Genomic DNA, 17,040 nt, shown 5'->3' with positions numbered 1-17,040 from the left:
GGTTTAGGGTACCTTAGATTTCAGATCCAATTATTCTGAAGCTTCAATTAATGAATGATACCACATGATGCCTCTTAAAGGTATATAATTTTATCTTAAAGGTACCCAAATAAAAGCAATATATACATTGCTGTAGATCTCTACAGATATAAACAGCTCTAAAAATAATGCTCTCAATTCTCTTCTCTGGCTTCAGTTCACTGATTATCTAACAATCACTGTTTCCAGACTCATGCTGATATGAATCTCTATAACACCATACTCCCACCTCTCCTTGGAAACACATGGCACATTCTGATTCTTGCCAAATGCAAAAGGGCAAATCTGCTGATGTGGGCTGCAAGTTCCAAACTTCCAGAACTACTTAAAAGGGTAGCAAATGTAAGCAGCTAGACAAAGTGACTTGGCAGACCTCAGGCAAGAGGGAGGGGAAAGAACTCTGAGAGATAAGTTCAAATTACTAGAGTAAGTCAAATGCAGCAAAAGGGGGCCAATAATTGGAATCTGTTCCAGTAATATCCCATCCACCTTGTAACTGCTGGTTTTATTCTTTATATGATTTACAAGAAAAAAACCTGAAGTATTATCCATCAGTTTCAGATGATAAGAAAAAACATATTATAACAAAAGTCTCCTTATTCTTATGAAAATTTAAATCACAAAAGAATCATCACAAGGCTTAACTAATATTCACACTTAGGTGAACAATCATGGCACGTGTATTTACAGGAACTCCTCTCCACCCATGAATTCCCATACTGTAATATTTTTATACGGTTTCCCTGCAGTGCTGATTAATATTAATGATAATCATAGTAAATATACATTAAGAAATTACTATATATCAAATAGAAAGTAATAGATCTGGGATTTGAACTAAGAAACTGCCTTACCCTAAAGCTCTGGAGACTAAGTTGCTGGGACTCTTTTGTAAAGTATAGCAGAAGAGTTTGATGTGTATATTGATGAACATTTTATCCCCCATCTCCTCCTGCTATATACCTCTGGCTACTGTGAACATAAATTCTTCAGCAAAGGAAGTTGGAAATAAAATACATTCTCAATTATATTCAGGCCTCAAAATACAAAGACTCTGAAAATTCTATTGCTGCTTTAGTTATTCCCTTTGAGTAAAAGATAAGCAAAGGCTAGTTAATCTTAATTTGATATCTATTTTTTTCCATTGGTTCATGCCAGTGATAGCCAGTATACCAAGTGTTCCCTCAAATATGAATTGGCACAGTTGCCCAGAAATGGACCCAGCAAATGATGGTGGAAAAACACATGAACTATATAGTCAGACAGATGTAGCTTCGACTCTTAGTAGCTAGACCACTTACCATCTTGGTGTTCTTGTGGTGGTTATTTAACCTCTCTGAGTCTGTTTTGTTATCTGTAAAAGGGGTCTAATAATAACTGCCTTTCAGAGTTGTGTGTGTGTGGGCACTAAATAAGGTAACATATATTCAAGTGCCTTGCATCTTGATAACACTCAATAAATATTAGAACTGCTTATCTTCTTGGGTGTATTTGTAGTAGCATGACAGGACAGTGTGACTCAGATCCCATAAGCGATAAATGCCTGGTGTTCTTCTTCTTAGACATACAGTTTTTCTTGTAGCAAGGCCCAGCAATGAAAAGTAAAATCTGGAGTCCTGGGGCCTGGGTTGGGTAGTTTTGTGAGAGCTTGAAATACTACTGGGAAATCACTCTGTAGGTAAATGGAATAAACAAACCCACCCCTGCCAAGGAAAGATCACCCTGCCGGTATTCTTCCCACTATTTTTAGGAACTGTGGCACCTGTGCAGAGTACCTCCTTGATGTTTGCACTGATACCTTCAAGGCGTTAATACCTCAAGTGGTCCTTATTAGCACACTAAGGAGATGATCACGATTTTATCAAGGGTTCCATAGCTGTCACTACAAGTGACAGATTTTGGAAGGCTCCTTCTCTACTTTTTCCTTCTAGTTAAATTAGGAAGAATTTTAGTCCCACTATTTGATGGAATTCTTGGTTTACTGAAAAGCATCATCAATCCAAAGTTTTCTTGGGTTGCCTAAGAAAAGGCTGAAATACTACTTTGCAAATTATTTTTTTTCTTACACTAAGCTGTGTGTCTTTGAGAAAGCAATGTCAGAGAAGAGGCTACATAGAAATTTTAGTTAGGCTCTTTTGGGTTTGAGTGGAAAATTAGAGACACACTGTTGCTTAGAGGACGAAAACTAGTCTGATTTTTATTCTAATGGCAAATTAATTTATTTTTCTTAGGTGTCTATATAGCACAAATTAAATGGATACTTTTAATGTCTCTTTCAATAATACACGATTTTATAAGCACTCATGAAAAAGCAGTGTAATCACTAGAAGAGGAAAACTTCTACTTTATTTTCTCATGTTGACACAAAAGGATGATTTGAAAAAAAAAGACTTTTTCATTTAGAACTGTCAAAGAAATACAATGTATTTCATTCATTTTTGTGTGTGATTAAGGCTTTAAAAAGACCTTATGTGTGACTGAAAATAATGTCATGAATGTCTTTCTTGAAGCTGGAAAAAATACAAAAATGATCAGTAGACAATTAGCCAAATTATTATCTTGGCGGCTGAATTTAGTGTAATTCTGTTTTCTCTAAGTACAACAATGGATGTTGAAAGAGAACCCCACATCTTTTATACTTCTATAATCAAAGACAGCAGTTCACTAAATTTTTATTTAAGTCAATGAAAGAGTCACTTCTAAGCTGTACTGGCTATTTAGATGGAAACAGTACCTGGCAGCTATGTCCTTGCATCTTGGAGAAATATTCCCAGTCCTCAAACCGCTGTATTTTGTATTAAGCTTATCTTCACTACTTAGAATGGTACTCAGAAGATATAACTCTACTCAAATAACTCTACAGAAGTGTGAAGTAGATAAGTGCATCTAGTAGTTTTCTACATGGAATACCATGCAACCTAATCATTCAGGAGGTAAGAAGTCTAATATGTTTCTGACCTATGCTAAAGTGACTGAGGAACACGCACTCTATGTGGAAATCAAAATTATTTCAGAGATACTGGTTGTATTGCATTAGCAAGATTCTTGTTGCATTAAATTGTAACTACTAGCTTCTGCCTATGATTTTCTACTCACATGATAGACCAATACATCATGAATCCACAGACTAAATACTTTTTGGAACCTGCATGTCCAATATAACTATATAACTTACCAGTTATTTCATCCATCATAAAATTTGGCTATATAATACCAAGTACAAAGGAAATTCACTAAAATCAAGATGAAGCTCAGGTTCATAGTAATGCCAAGTAATAAAATACAGAAGTTAAGCCTAAGAACCAAGCTCCCTTATATTTATGCAAATTGAGTCAAAGATTCATTTTCCTATCAGTACATTGCCCACACAATGTCTTTAACAAATCAGAAAAAAATCTATAAACACTTTTAGAGAACTGTTTTATTCCTTTTAAAGAAATTTGAAAAGGAAGACTAATTTCTTTTCAGTACTCTTACCATAAATTTAGGCCTATGCAATATATAGTCTCTACTACATGGCCTGCAAAGCCCAAAATATTATTAGGTTATTTACAGAAAAAGTTTACTAATCTGTGCTTAAACATTTGCTGACATACTGGTTTTGGGATCTGGCTGTCTTCTTTACATCTTTAAAAACTTTAGTTTTTAGGTGTTTTTTTAAAAAAGAGTTGGCTGAAGGCCGGGCACGATGGCTTATGCCTGTAATCCCAGCACTTTGGGAGATGGGCGAATCGCTTGAGTCCAGGGGTTCGGGACCAGCATGGGCAACACGGCAAAATTCCCTCTCTACAAAAATCAAGAAGCAAAAACAAAAACAAAAATTAGCCAGTTGTGGTGGTGCATGCCTGTGGTCCCGGCTACTTAGGAGGCTGAGGTGGAAGGATCGTTGAGCCTGGGAGGTCGAGGCTGCAGTGAGCCAAGATCAAGATCACACTACTGCACTTCAGCCTGGGCATTGGAGTGAGACCCCATTTCAAACAAAAAACAAAAAAACAAAAAAAACACCTGGTTGAGATTTTACTCTAAGTATAAAAGGAAACAGAAGGCTTTTAGAATCTCCACATCAATAAACTGGCTATGCCCACTGAAGACACAACTACGAATAGGTTTGTGTTTATAAGTGTGTCAGTCTACGGATTCTTTTAACAGATAATTTCAAAAACCTATTTATGTTTCCAAAGGATGTACAATAAACACCCTTTGGGAAATGTGAAGCCACCTAAGAACAATGACCACAGCTTTTGTTCTTAAGATTTCAATTCTGCACCATAACACTGTGTTTCATAAATGTGAGGTCAGTACCAAGGCAAATTCCATAGGATCACAGAGTTAGTAACAGAGCTGAAGAACATAACCAAATGAGAAAATTTATGAAAGAAAAGATCATTCATCTCATTTATTTGCATAAAAGGCCACTTAAATGTCTATAAAACCGCTAAATAGTAAAAATTGCTCACTGCTAAGGATCTGGACTTGGTTCAATCATAAGACCTATTATAGACTTTTTCCATTTTTAAGATTTTGTTTCTTCATAGGAACGAGATGGGAGGAGGGGGTAACAAATAGGAGAGAACTCCACATTAGCTGCTCCAAAAATTTGAGCATTCAGTTCCTATCTATACAAGTTGTTAAACCTCACTTAAGTACCTAGAAGAGAAATAAACAAAAATTGACATATGTATTTTCTCTCAAGTGATAGCAATGAATTTCTGTATAGGATAACTGCAGGAAAAAAAGTATAACATAATTATTTTTAAAAAGTATTCCTTTACCTTGTTCCTGCTTAATCCTCTCTCTTTCTGCATATCCTGCTGTCAGCATATTAATTCTGTTAAGCCACCTGAAAAAACAAATATTAAAATAAATAACATTGTAACCTAATTTCTTATATTTTAATTCCTAGAAACATTTATTTAAAAATGTCTAAGAATATATGGAATAATCCTACATATAAGATGTGTTCTTTGCTACTATTGATACATAGAATCTTTAATGAGATACAATTTGCTATAGTACAAATTGCTCCCACACCAAAGATTCTACTTCAATAGAAAAGTCTTGGGCAAAGCTGTTAATATCTGTAACATAAAGGGTTTGGAGATGACCAAAGCCATATTAATTCTATTGTTCCAAATGTAGAAGTACTCCAAATATTCCTGCTGTTCTGTTTCTTCAGAACAAATGCTCCTTTAGAGATATTTAAACATTATCAGGTTCAATTTATCCTGATGAGAAGGAAAGAAGTTATGAACCTTGCTTGTCAAAATAATAGTTTTATTGTGAAATCATAGTTTTGATTAAGCTTATTTAACAATCTAACAGGAAACACATCTTGGGAGTACTTCAGACACTTGTCTCTAAATACAAGAGAATGGGGTTTTCCAAAGACACAATGAACTTACACAATTTTAATATCTGTTTAGATCTTGAAAATGTATTTTCATGAGCAAGAGTAATTTAAAAATAAATCTCAGCTCTTTGCTCTTTCTGTAGTGTTGCTGTTGCCAATGTAGGGACTGCCTAAAGCAAAGCAGTTTTAACATCTTTCTTTTGTCCCACCAGGGCTCTCCTTATGCTCATTATTTCAACTATTTACACTATCAGATTATCTAATCACAAGTCTTTAAACAACATGAAAATTTCCCTTTGGTCAATCCTGAGCCATAACCCATACACCTTCCCAAATCAGAAATTGAGGAAAAACCTGCATTTCAAGCTATCTTGAATATGTCCAGAATCACTAGTATGGTTAATGTCATTAAGTTGTGGAATAATCTGATCTAGATATATTTTTAAGAAAAATTTGTGTTTGAGAACTTTTTCTCCTAAGACCTTTATCTTCCCTGTCAAGTGGAAGATCACATTCTTTGAAGTGACTCATATTTCATCATTTATGCCAAATGGTGTTAACTGTGCATCAGATACTTAGAATATCTTGAAAAGTGGGGAAAGTCGTGTCTCTAATAGACAAAATCACATCTATGGAAACTTAAGCTTTAATTGTAAGAATAGGTCAATTAAAACCTAATTTTATTTTAGCAAAACCTACAATGTAATTATCACCTCAGGTACATTTGGGAAGTGAAGAAAGGACCAGAGTAGAACTGGAATAAAATAAAGATTATCAAATGAATTCAGTAGCATGACATTCAGACACACACATGCATCCAGAAAATTATAAACTATAAATCAAGAAGTAAACTTCATGACAATGTTTTAAAAATGACTCTAATCATTAGTAAAAGTTCAGAGTTAAAATTTAGTCTGAGTTGATTTGCAGTGAAAAAGGGGTTAAATTTGTACTACAAGGCATATCTTACCACTCTTGGGAAAGACTGGCCTGGTGCTTTTGGGTGAAAATGATAATACCACTAAAGAAAAATTTATCATTGAATTGTAATCCAGTGCCTTGTATTTAGTACTTTAACAAATATCACTGAAGGCCAGGCGCAGTGGCTCACGCCTATAATCCCAGCACTTTGAGAGGCCGAGGTAGGTGGATCACCTGAGGTCAGGAGTTTGAGACCAGCCTCATCAACATGGTGAAACCCTGTCTCTACTAAATACAAAAAATTAGCCAGGCATTGTGGCGTGCACCTGTAATCCCAGCTATTTGGGAGGCTGAAGCAGGAGAATTGCTTAAACCTGGGAGGTGGAGGTTGCAGTGAGCCGAGATCGTGCCATTGCACTCCAGCCTGGGTGACAGAGCAAGACTCCATCACACATACACACATACAAAACAAACAAACAAACAAAAAAACACTGAAATTTCATTTTATCAGAAATGTAAAGAACAATGAGGTCCTTACGAAATAAATCAGGAAACAAAAAAGGGGCTTGCTCAATTTTCCCTTCAACAGCATTTATTAAGTGTCTGCTATGTGCCGAACAATAAGCTATGTTTTAGGGATACATAAATAAATAAGACAAAATTTCTGCCTTCAATTAACTCTAGATTTACTAAGTTTCATAACACAATTGAAAGAAGAAAAATTTTGCTCACTGAAGAAAAATTGTTTAGAAAGTGTGTGGATATACTCAGGCCACTGTGTAGGGCCACAAGAGGCTGAATACAACACAATTGTTGGTGCTATCTTGGATAAACTTATCCTTTAGGCTTCAACTAGAAGATACTTACTGATTTGCTTGTTACAGTTATGATTTGGTATTTTAGGTTATTATGAAAGCAGACACATATGCATCAACTGATTCAAGCAATATTTATTAAGAGGCTATATGTGCCAGGTACCTGGGATACAGAGATAAAACAAAGTGCCTGCCTTCATGATTTCTATATCTTAGTGAGGGCAAAAAACAATAAACAGGGATACAAATAAACATATGTGAAATAGTAGCAAATGCTATTTAAAAACAGACAAGCAAGCAAGTTAGCAAATTAGAATGTCAAAGATGCTGCGGATGAGGGAAGGCTATTATAGGTAAGAAGGTCAGAGACACAATATTGAATTTAGAATCTATTCAATATATTTATGAGGAAGTTATTTAATAGCAGGTCTAAATTCAGTCAGTACCTTACCATATCACAAATGCTTTAAAATAGGAAAATATAGGTAAGGGGATATTGAACCTATAGCAAACATGCAAAGGAGATATTCACAACTGACAAAGAATAATGTGTTTAGAGGGAAATAAGAGAAAGAACCATGGGAGAAATGTATAAATAATAATTATCAAATAGGAATTGGTGGGTCATCACAATTACAAGAACATATGTACTGACATGGTAAGGAATATATAGGCCAAACAAATTCAGTAAATAAGTCTTCAGAATCCTTGAGTAATATGATGTTTTGTTTTATCCCCATAGATTTTACACAGACCAGAAAAAAATCGGTTTTTAATGTTTCAGTGCTTATTTCTGATGAAACGGATGAATAGTACTGGGGTGTCTAAAAGTGTTTTTGCAAATTACCTCACAATCAAACTTCCTGCTTCTCAAAATAGAAGGTGATATTTTAATATTCTATGTGTATGTATACACATATATATACATATTTATTGTGTATATATATGTGCATGATTTTACAGAAGAAAATTAAATGTAAGGATAACTTTTTAACACCAATTACTAGGTCCTGTCACCACCAGCATTACATTTGTTTTTTTTTAAATGAGGAACAGAAAAGTATATTTCTCTGAAACATGGTGTATTTTCATAAGTAGGTATGATATTAAAAAATGAAATAATCATATAAATTATATATTTATAATAATTATTTTTATAAATATATCATCTCTTGAAGACTTAGATACATGCTTCTAAAAGATTACATAAAGAACAAACCAACACTCAGATCATCTTGCTGTTACGTAACAATCAGGTGACTTGACAAAGCTGTAGGTGGGTGTTCCTCCCCATCATTAATTCTCTGTGAATATTTTTAGCACCGACTCTTTTCCCCTTCTATTAACAAGTAATTAAAAATCTTCCCATTGAAAGTAGACATTAGGAATAGGGTTACTTTTTAGAAAGCAAAATTCAAAGAAAACAATAAAAATCAATTTTAATTAAATTAAAATAACATTTAGTATTTTGGGACAATTAAATTCTTTTTTTTTTTTTTGAGACAGAGTCTCGCTCTGTCCCCCTGGCTGGAGTGCAGTGGCGCAATCTCGGCTCACTGCAAGCTCCGCTTCCCGGGTTCCTGCCATTCTCCTGCCTCAGCCTCCCAAGTAGCTGGGACTACAGGTGCCCGCCACCGCGCCCGGCTAATTTTTTGTATTTTTAGTAGAGACGGGGTTTCACCCTGGTCTCGATCTCCTGACCTTGTGATCCGCCCACCTTGGCCTCCCAAAGTGCTGGGATTACAGGCGTGAGCCACCGCGCCCGGCGGGACAATTAAATTCTTAAAGTTGTAGTGCGCCATGGCAGCCTTTACATAAAACAGCACTTTAAATGTATAATGTGGAGATGGCCTTTTTTATGTTTCACTTTTTATCTTTGACCTATTGCTTAGAAAACCAACAAAATGAACTGCATAAATTTGGTTTAGTTTCTGCAATATCCTGAACCAGATACAGCCACAAAATATTAGGAAAGAGCAGTGACATCAGCATCCTTTTGAAGCTATTGCTAACTTGGGGTGGGTAATGAAGGCCAAGAAGGATTTTATAGTTCATAAAATGCACTTTTAAACAGGCAACTTCTAAGCTTAAAAAGATCCCAATTAGCATGTATCATGAATGATTACATTGTATTAATTCTTAGAGTTGGCTGGGTTCTAGTGCATAAGATAGGATATGCTCATGTATGCCACTTAATTTCAGTGTGGTCATGATGAAAATTCTTCACATTTATCTCAAGGGTATTGAGCTTAACATATGGTAAAATGGATAGTAACTACTAGAACAGTGGAATTATAAAATAATCACAACAGAAAATGGAGTATCACACCTCTCCCTCTCCATGTGAATGTGAATAAATATTTTCATTTTGAGAATAAGGAGAAAAAACTTAAAATTTTATAGCTTAGTGTGAAATTTCAAGGATAAGTTATCTGAATTAAGAGAAGATTATGGAAACTATATGAAAGGCTCAATTCCTTTATTAGTAATAAAAGTTTTAATCAAGTGTTCTTAACACCACCTTTATTTGCCATTTCCTTGTATTCATATCCTTGCTTTGAAAAAAAGACATGCTTGTATTCCCAAATGTCAAAGAATAAGATTATTTATAAAAGGACATTAAGTGGTCATTTAGTACGTTCAAGCAAATTTATGCAGCTACACAGTTTTGTGCTTAAAAATGCCTGGGTACAATTGTTTTAGAGAAAGGTAAATGGAGTAAGAACCCAAAGTATATAAAAGGAATATATATTAATAGTAAACATTTATATAGCACTTATAATTTAGCAGGCACTGTTCTAAGTCCTTCATGTATGCTTATTTACTCCTTATAAAACTCTTACTGATAGGTGTCATTATTATTTTCACTTCATTAAAGGGCCAATACCTCAGCATAGAGAGGTTTAGTTTCTTGCCCAAAGTCTCACAGCTAATCAGTATAGAGCTGAGATTGGGCTGATTATTATCCCCACCTACCTCTTGTATAGATTGGACAATACTATATTGGAATGAAGAGGTCGTGTTCTTTGTCCAAGGTTGTACAGCTAGTAAGTGGTAGAGCTGGGATTTAGAGAGTCTGGTTGCAAAGTCCATGTTCCTGACCATGATGTTATGCTGCCTCTCCCTAACTGAAGGCAGGTTATATTTGTAATATGTACTGGCTAGTAAGTTATAGAAAGGGGAAAAATTTTTAATCTTAAACTCAATTTCTGTAATTCTAGAAAAGGAAGAGGGGAAAGGAAAGAGAAAGGAAGAAAGCACAAAATTCATAAAAGCCAAAGTATTAACATGAAGCAGAATGTGGTAGGTGATGAGAAAAGAAAAAAATATATACATATAGGTTTTCCCTGAGCCACCAAATAACCATTGAGCCATCTGATTTGTTGGTTGTATGGCCCTGTCAGGTGAAAGATGAAAAGTGACAGCAAGAAATACTAATTTTTCTTAGGCCTGAATTATTGAGATGAATATTCTGTCGAAAATACTCAGTACTTGAAAAAGTCAGCTTTTTTTGTAGACATCTCTTTTTCCTCCATCTGGGAGTAAATTTTAAGACATATTTTTGAGATGAACTTTAAAAAAATCCCCTTTTTTTGGTGGTAGATTTTTGGGGTCTGTATATGGTCTCTATTACCTTTTTGGTAAACTTGACAAAAATATTTAACAAGTTTATTTTGACTTTTTAAATGATGTTCTTTAAAATTAGATATGGCTGCATGGAGCTAGTCTGGGTCCATTTTATTTTAAAATGATCGATCTAAAAACTTCAGTGATATTATTCTGTAAGCATTACTGTAGAAAATTTAGAATTCTAGGCCTCACTGACCTTCTACATATTCTGAAATAATTTACCTGTTCATATCATCAAGATGTTCAGCAGCAAAATAAAAGCTTTTGATTTTAGGATGACAGGCTTTGAATGCACTGCAAAAGGAAACAAAGCACATTTATTACAATGGGGAAATAAGTTTGAACCAAATATTTCTGATGAGCACAATTACCTCAACATCTAACCCGAGTTCACATATATAATGCTTCTATCATGGTGACAGAAATCAGTAAAAAGTTCAATTTTCTGCCCACAAAACTGCTTTCTTATTACCTCAATGTGAAAGCATTAAATGAGCAACCTATAATTTAAAAGCTGGAAATTAAAAAAAAAAAAGAAAAAAAGCTATCGTTCCCTCTTCCCAAATAAAATCAACTTACTATTTTTTGCGGCATTCACTGGCTCTATCAATTTTAAATTCAGGCAAACTGATGAATCCTTCTGCTTTTTCATCCTAAAGTGGCAAGACTCTTGGTTAGGTTATTATATACAAAGGTGTGAAGGTAATGATACTCTATAACTATGGCTTAAATATCTGTACTAATAAGTCTGTTCCTTTAATTCTTTAAATTTGACATTTTAGAGATAAGAATTACCTCTTACCTGTTGTATTCCATAAATTGAAGATATATTTTGAACACTTGGAATACTACTAATAAAAATATGCATAGAACTTCTAAAAAATGTTTTTCATATTAAAATGAGAATGGAAAATTCTTTAATTCTCAAAGTGGAATGTGTTTTATAACTTATTTTCTGGTACATATAAAATAAATGTAGTCCACTTTTGTAATTCACAATTTTCTATTATTCGTAATGTTCAGATGTAAAATATAGGGATGTTTACTGATTCAATTTTCCTCCAACAAATCTCTTATCAAACTTGATTTTCTCTAATTATATAACAATGATCTTTTATTTAATTATTTTTAACTTTTAGGTTCAGGGGTATACATGAAGTTTTGTTATACAAGTAAATGTGTGTCACAGGGGTTTGTTGTACAGATTATTTCATCACCCAGGCACTAATCCTGGTACCCAATAGTTATTTTTTCTGCTCCTCTCCCTCATCTCATCCACCCCCCTCAAGTAGACCCCAGTGTCTGCTGTTCCTTTCTTTGTGTGCATTGAGTTCTCATCATTCAGTTCTCACATATAAGTGAGAACATGTGGTATTTGGTTTTCTGTTCCTACATTTATTTGCAAAAGATAATAGCCTCTAGCTTCATCCACGTTCCTGCAAAAGACATAATCTCATTCTTTTTATGGCTGCATAGTATTCCATGGTGTATATGTACCACATTTTCTTTATCCAATCTGTCATTGATATGCATTTAGGTTGATTCATGTCTTTACTATCATGAATAGTGCTGCAATGAACATTCACGTGCATGTGTCTTTATGGTAGAAAGATGTATATTCCTCTAAGTATATACCCAGTAATGGGATTGCTGGGTGGAATGGTAGTTCTGCTTTTAGGTCTTTGAGGAATTGTCACAATGCTTTCCACAATGGCTGAACTAATTTATACTCCCACCAACAGTGTACAAGTATTCCTGTCTTCTCTGCAAGCTCGTCAGCATCTTATAACAATTATTTTGTGCATTCAAGAGTTTACAAATGAAATAGGTCAATTTGACTTTCAAATATCTGGCTTGGGGTACGTGCTATATATATAAAGGTCATTTTTCACCTGGAAAATGGAATAAAATCCATAAAATCCTCCTCTCTCTAACGCTGGATGGAAAAACAAGATAGAAGAATTATCTAAACTATTAAGTTAGATACGAGTTATCCCAACTAAGCTAAAACTATCTTTTGCTAAATGCTTTAATCATTGTATCCCTTCTCCTGCTCATGATCAAGCTCCTCTGAGTTTTACTCTTTTATTTGATCTGTGCTATATCCATAGCTCCTTATATATCAAGTTCAAATGAGATTATACTCCCATCCACTATTACAGAGAAAAAAAAAGAGATTCTCGATTCTTTTAGAGTGTATATTTGTATGAATGCTTTCACTGCTAAGCATCCATGCAAAACAAAAATCCGATGCTACTGACGGTGACTGAATGTGTGTGTTATGAAAAAGAGTAGTATTAAACTTTTTCAATATTTGAATATTTTTTATTCCAATCTTGGAGTAAGGACAATTTATTTTTTTATTTTATATATTTTTTGAGACGGAGTCTTGCTCTGTCGCCCAGGCTGGAGTGCGGTGGCGCTATCTTGGCTCACAGCAAGCTCTGCCTCCTGGGTTCACGCCATTCTCCTGTCTCAGCCTCCCAAGTAGCTGCGACTACAGGCACCCACGACAATGCCCAGCTAATTTTTTGTATTTTTAGCAGAGACGGGGTTTCACCGTGTTAGCCAGGATGGTCTCGATCTCCTGACCTCGTGATCTGCCTGCCTTGGCCTCCCAAAGTGCTAGGATTACAGGCGTGAGCCACTGCGCCCAGCCAAGACAATATTTTTAAATCCTTTTCCCAACTTTAATTTCTATGTTGTGTTACCCTTGACAGTCATAATGTAAACATTTAAAATTTTGAACAATTTAAAATATTTTGAGGTAGTTATTATCTCCTCATAATGATGTGATGAGGGATTTTTACATTTCTCCTAAAATATTATCATACTAAAGGTATTTCTTGCAATGTATACTGTAGAATTCTTCACTCATCTCTCACAAGGCAAACAGTAACAATAACTTGCTGAATGAAACTTAGTTCAACAAAAAGGGGCCACAGTTTTTCACCACTTAAACTTTGAAAGATAGCATATAATCTAGTATATGGCAGATAAACCTGCAAGGGACCTTACAATAAAGAGAAACATAGAGATACTATATCTTGATAACACTTGATTGGCATATAAAAAGTATTTAATATATATCTATTAAACGAAACTGTAGGTAAAATTATGGTTTGTTTCCTATATTTAAGATACGACACACTTAGCGAAGCAGAGGATATTGTAGGTAATTGTGTGATTTGCCACAAAAATGTCAAAAGTACAGAAAACAACCAAATAGTTTTATATAGGTGATATAGACATTTACATTAAATAGAAAAATATTAATTCAAGATTTTATAAATAAAATGAGAGGTCCCTTTGAAAAATGTTACTAATAGCACACATATTTTTTGGAGATAGGGTCTTGCTCTGAGTGCAGTGGTGCAATCATGGCTCACTGCAGCCTCAACCTCCCTGGCTCAAGCAATCCTCCTGCCTCAGCCTCTCAAGTAGCTGGGACTACAGACGTGCACCACCACGCTTGGCTAATTTTTAAATTTTTTGTAGAGACAGGGTCTCACTATGTTACCCAGGCTGGTTTCAAGCTCCTGAGCTCAAGTGATCCTCCCGCCTCAACCTCCCAAAGTGCTGTCATTACAGGTGTAAGCCACTGGGCCCGGCCTACCATATGTTTATTGAACACTTAGTATGTGCCAGGCATTGATTCATTTCATCCATATGGTAGTCCAGTGATAAGCATTATTATTACTCCCATTTTGCAGATGAAGAAACTATGGCACAGTAACTCAGGTGGTGTGATTTCTGAGTCTACTCTTAAACACAACATAACATTATATTATAACCTGTCTAAGGAACATAAAATTATCTAGATATTATGTGTTATAATCATAGGCATAATAATGTTGTTAAATTATATTTCAACAATATTCAAATGCAAATTGATGAATGTCTTAACATAATAGTATTGGACTATTCACCCAGCAAACTACATTAAACCATGTACATTTTTTATAAAATAAGGTAATAGCAGAAATCATTGTTTTAAAAAACTAATAAAGTGAACTAATAGATGGCTATAGCAAAGGAATAAAAGCAAGTGCAGAATAAAGGGAATATCAACAAATGCTTTTGGCATATCTGTCAAGATATGTAATAAGTTTTGATATGACTACTCTGGATTAAATCTGTTGTACTAAAACCCCCCAGAAAATCATAAGGATAATTTAAATGTATTATATATATACCCCTCATTGGGCCAAATGAAATGAATACTTGCAGATTTTCAAAACTAGTCTACTAGATCATTTTTAAAGAAAATGGAAATAAATTCAGGTGACATTAGTTTGCTTAAATTAGTAAAGGGCTTCCCCTTCCCCACTTCTAAAAAAGAGAAAAAAACAGAAAAAAGTGTACAATTTTGAACAAAAGCAAGACATTTAAAAATTAATGTCAGATTTCCATATGTAATCCTTTTAGTTAAGCTACTGCTTGGATTAGCTTAGCATTTTTATTTAGATATACAGAATTTTACTACACTTTATCTGTGTTTCAGATATGTTGCTATATTAGCATAATTGAGACATCTATCTTTCTAGAACCCCAACATGCAATCGTTTTAAGAGGGTGGATTGAAAAATACCGAGCAGAAGTCTACTGAATTGGCCTTAAGGTGATTATATGATTTTAAAATATAAGCCTCAAAATGATTAAAGATAGAGAATGGACGAGAAAACAAAATGTGCTTTATCTTACCTCCTCATTAATGTACCAATAAAGGGATGCATCCTTTAGGACAAACCAATATTTCTTCCATTTCTGTGAAAAATAACTCTTTGCATCTTTCTTTTTCCAAAGCCAGCCTTCACAGTCACCACGGCCAAGATCTTTGCAAGAAATTCGTCTTTTGCTCTTGCCTGCTATAGGACCTAAAGGGTGGAAATGCTCTTTCAATTTTGTAAAAGATATGAAACTAGAGGATTAATCTATAGATACCAAAAAGAAGTATGAGTACTTCACAACCTTAAAAATTCTTTTTATATTGTATTAGACTAGAAAAATATAAAAATCTTTAATATTTTTCCCTCACATAAGTGACACACATCTTAATCAGAAATATGTAACACCAGTCTCAAAACTTATTGAGATCATTTGTTGTAAAAGGTACCTTGTATTATAATTGAATTGAAGAAGAAGCTGGCAGCTTTCACACTAGGGGGTTGTGCTCTTCTAAACCACACTGGGCTCAGGCAAGAAAGAGGGCATGGATGAAGTGTGCTGGGGATTATCAAAGAGCAAAATAAGCAGGTAAAGGTTTCATTTCCTTTTCTTACCTTTGTTTTTCTTCTTTGATTTGTGCTGCAGTGAGGACTGCTGAAATGTCTGAAATCAAAGATAAAAAGAATGTTAGCTGATACTCAGGGTGTGATCCAGAGGACCAGCATGCTACACAGAACTCTCAAGAGCCAAATGATGACTCTAAACCCTGTTAGAGGAAGTACTTTTTCCCTGCAAAGCCTCAAAACAAATTCGTATACATCATGTCACTTAACTGCCTAATCTCCTGTGAAGCAGGAAAGGATATTATATTTACCTGTGTTTTGTAGGCAGAGAAATCAGGGCATAAAGCATTTGGTAAAACTAAAGGCTTTTATACACACACACTACTTTGTACCTTTTCAGGGATATACTGTGTTTTGTCAGACAGTATCTCATTTGAGCCTCACAAAATCTAACAAAGTAAGCAAGAAAACATGATTATGCCTTGTTCACATGAAGTTCATTCTATTACATAAGCCACCACCACCTACTGATCTCCTACTTCCTTAGTCCCTAAATATTTCAGCACTTGGAACAATATTTTCTTCTAATGCCTACTTCTGTCACTACTATTGGTGACTAATCTTCACGTAGATGATGTCAGCACCCTGGTTCCTCAGTTCTAATAACCTTTACTTCCCCACTCCTCAGCAACCCACCCCCATGATCATATGTTTGATATCTTAAGCACACTTCAGCCACTGTATGTAATACATATGGTTTACATAGTCTAATACCCTCATGTCATCATTTAAAAAAACACTTCATTGAGGCATCCAGTTCATTGACCTTACTACCCTCTTGTGCCTGTATTTCTTTCCTCTTTGTTTCCATGGGATACCATTATAATCGTTCCCTTGACCATGCTCTCTGCATCATACTTGCCGAGCTAAACATCCATCCCAGTTAAACCTACCTGTCTGTTCACTCCATGCTAAGTACCTGAACAGCTTGATATGTCTAGAGAAAAACCCACAACTATATTGATTGGTCTAACTTTCAATTAATGACTACACA

At 34.8% G+C, this 17,040-nt stretch overlaps 1 protein-coding gene across 8 annotated transcripts in view; it reads right to left on the bottom strand.

Moving 5' to 3' along the window:
• Positions 1-17,040, bottom strand: part of CNKSR2 (connector enhancer of kinase suppressor of Ras 2) — a 303,713-nt gene that overhangs the window by 45,277 nt on the left and 241,396 nt on the right. For all 8 annotated transcript variants that reach the window (XM_030934668.1, XM_030934669.1, XM_030934670.1 and 5 more), the window contains 5 exons: positions 16,038-16,086; positions 15,460-15,632; positions 11,335-11,408; positions 10,978-11,049; positions 4,812-4,879 (listed from right to left, as the gene is read on the bottom strand). In XM_030934668.1, coding sequence (XP_030790528.1) covers positions 4,812-4,879; positions 10,978-11,049; positions 11,335-11,408; positions 15,460-15,632; positions 16,038-16,086 — 436 coding nt within the window. The remainder of the gene's footprint in view (positions 1-4,811; positions 4,880-10,977; positions 11,050-11,334; positions 11,409-15,459; positions 15,633-16,037; positions 16,087-17,040) is intronic.

This window comes from Rhinopithecus roxellana, chromosome 7 (assembly GCF_007565055.1).
Source record: "Rhinopithecus roxellana isolate Shanxi Qingling chromosome 7, ASM756505v1, whole genome shotgun sequence".
NCBI classification, from domain to species: Eukaryota; Metazoa; Chordata; class Mammalia; order Primates; family Cercopithecidae; genus Rhinopithecus; species Rhinopithecus roxellana.
This window is presented reverse-complemented; position numbering and strand designations above follow the sequence as displayed.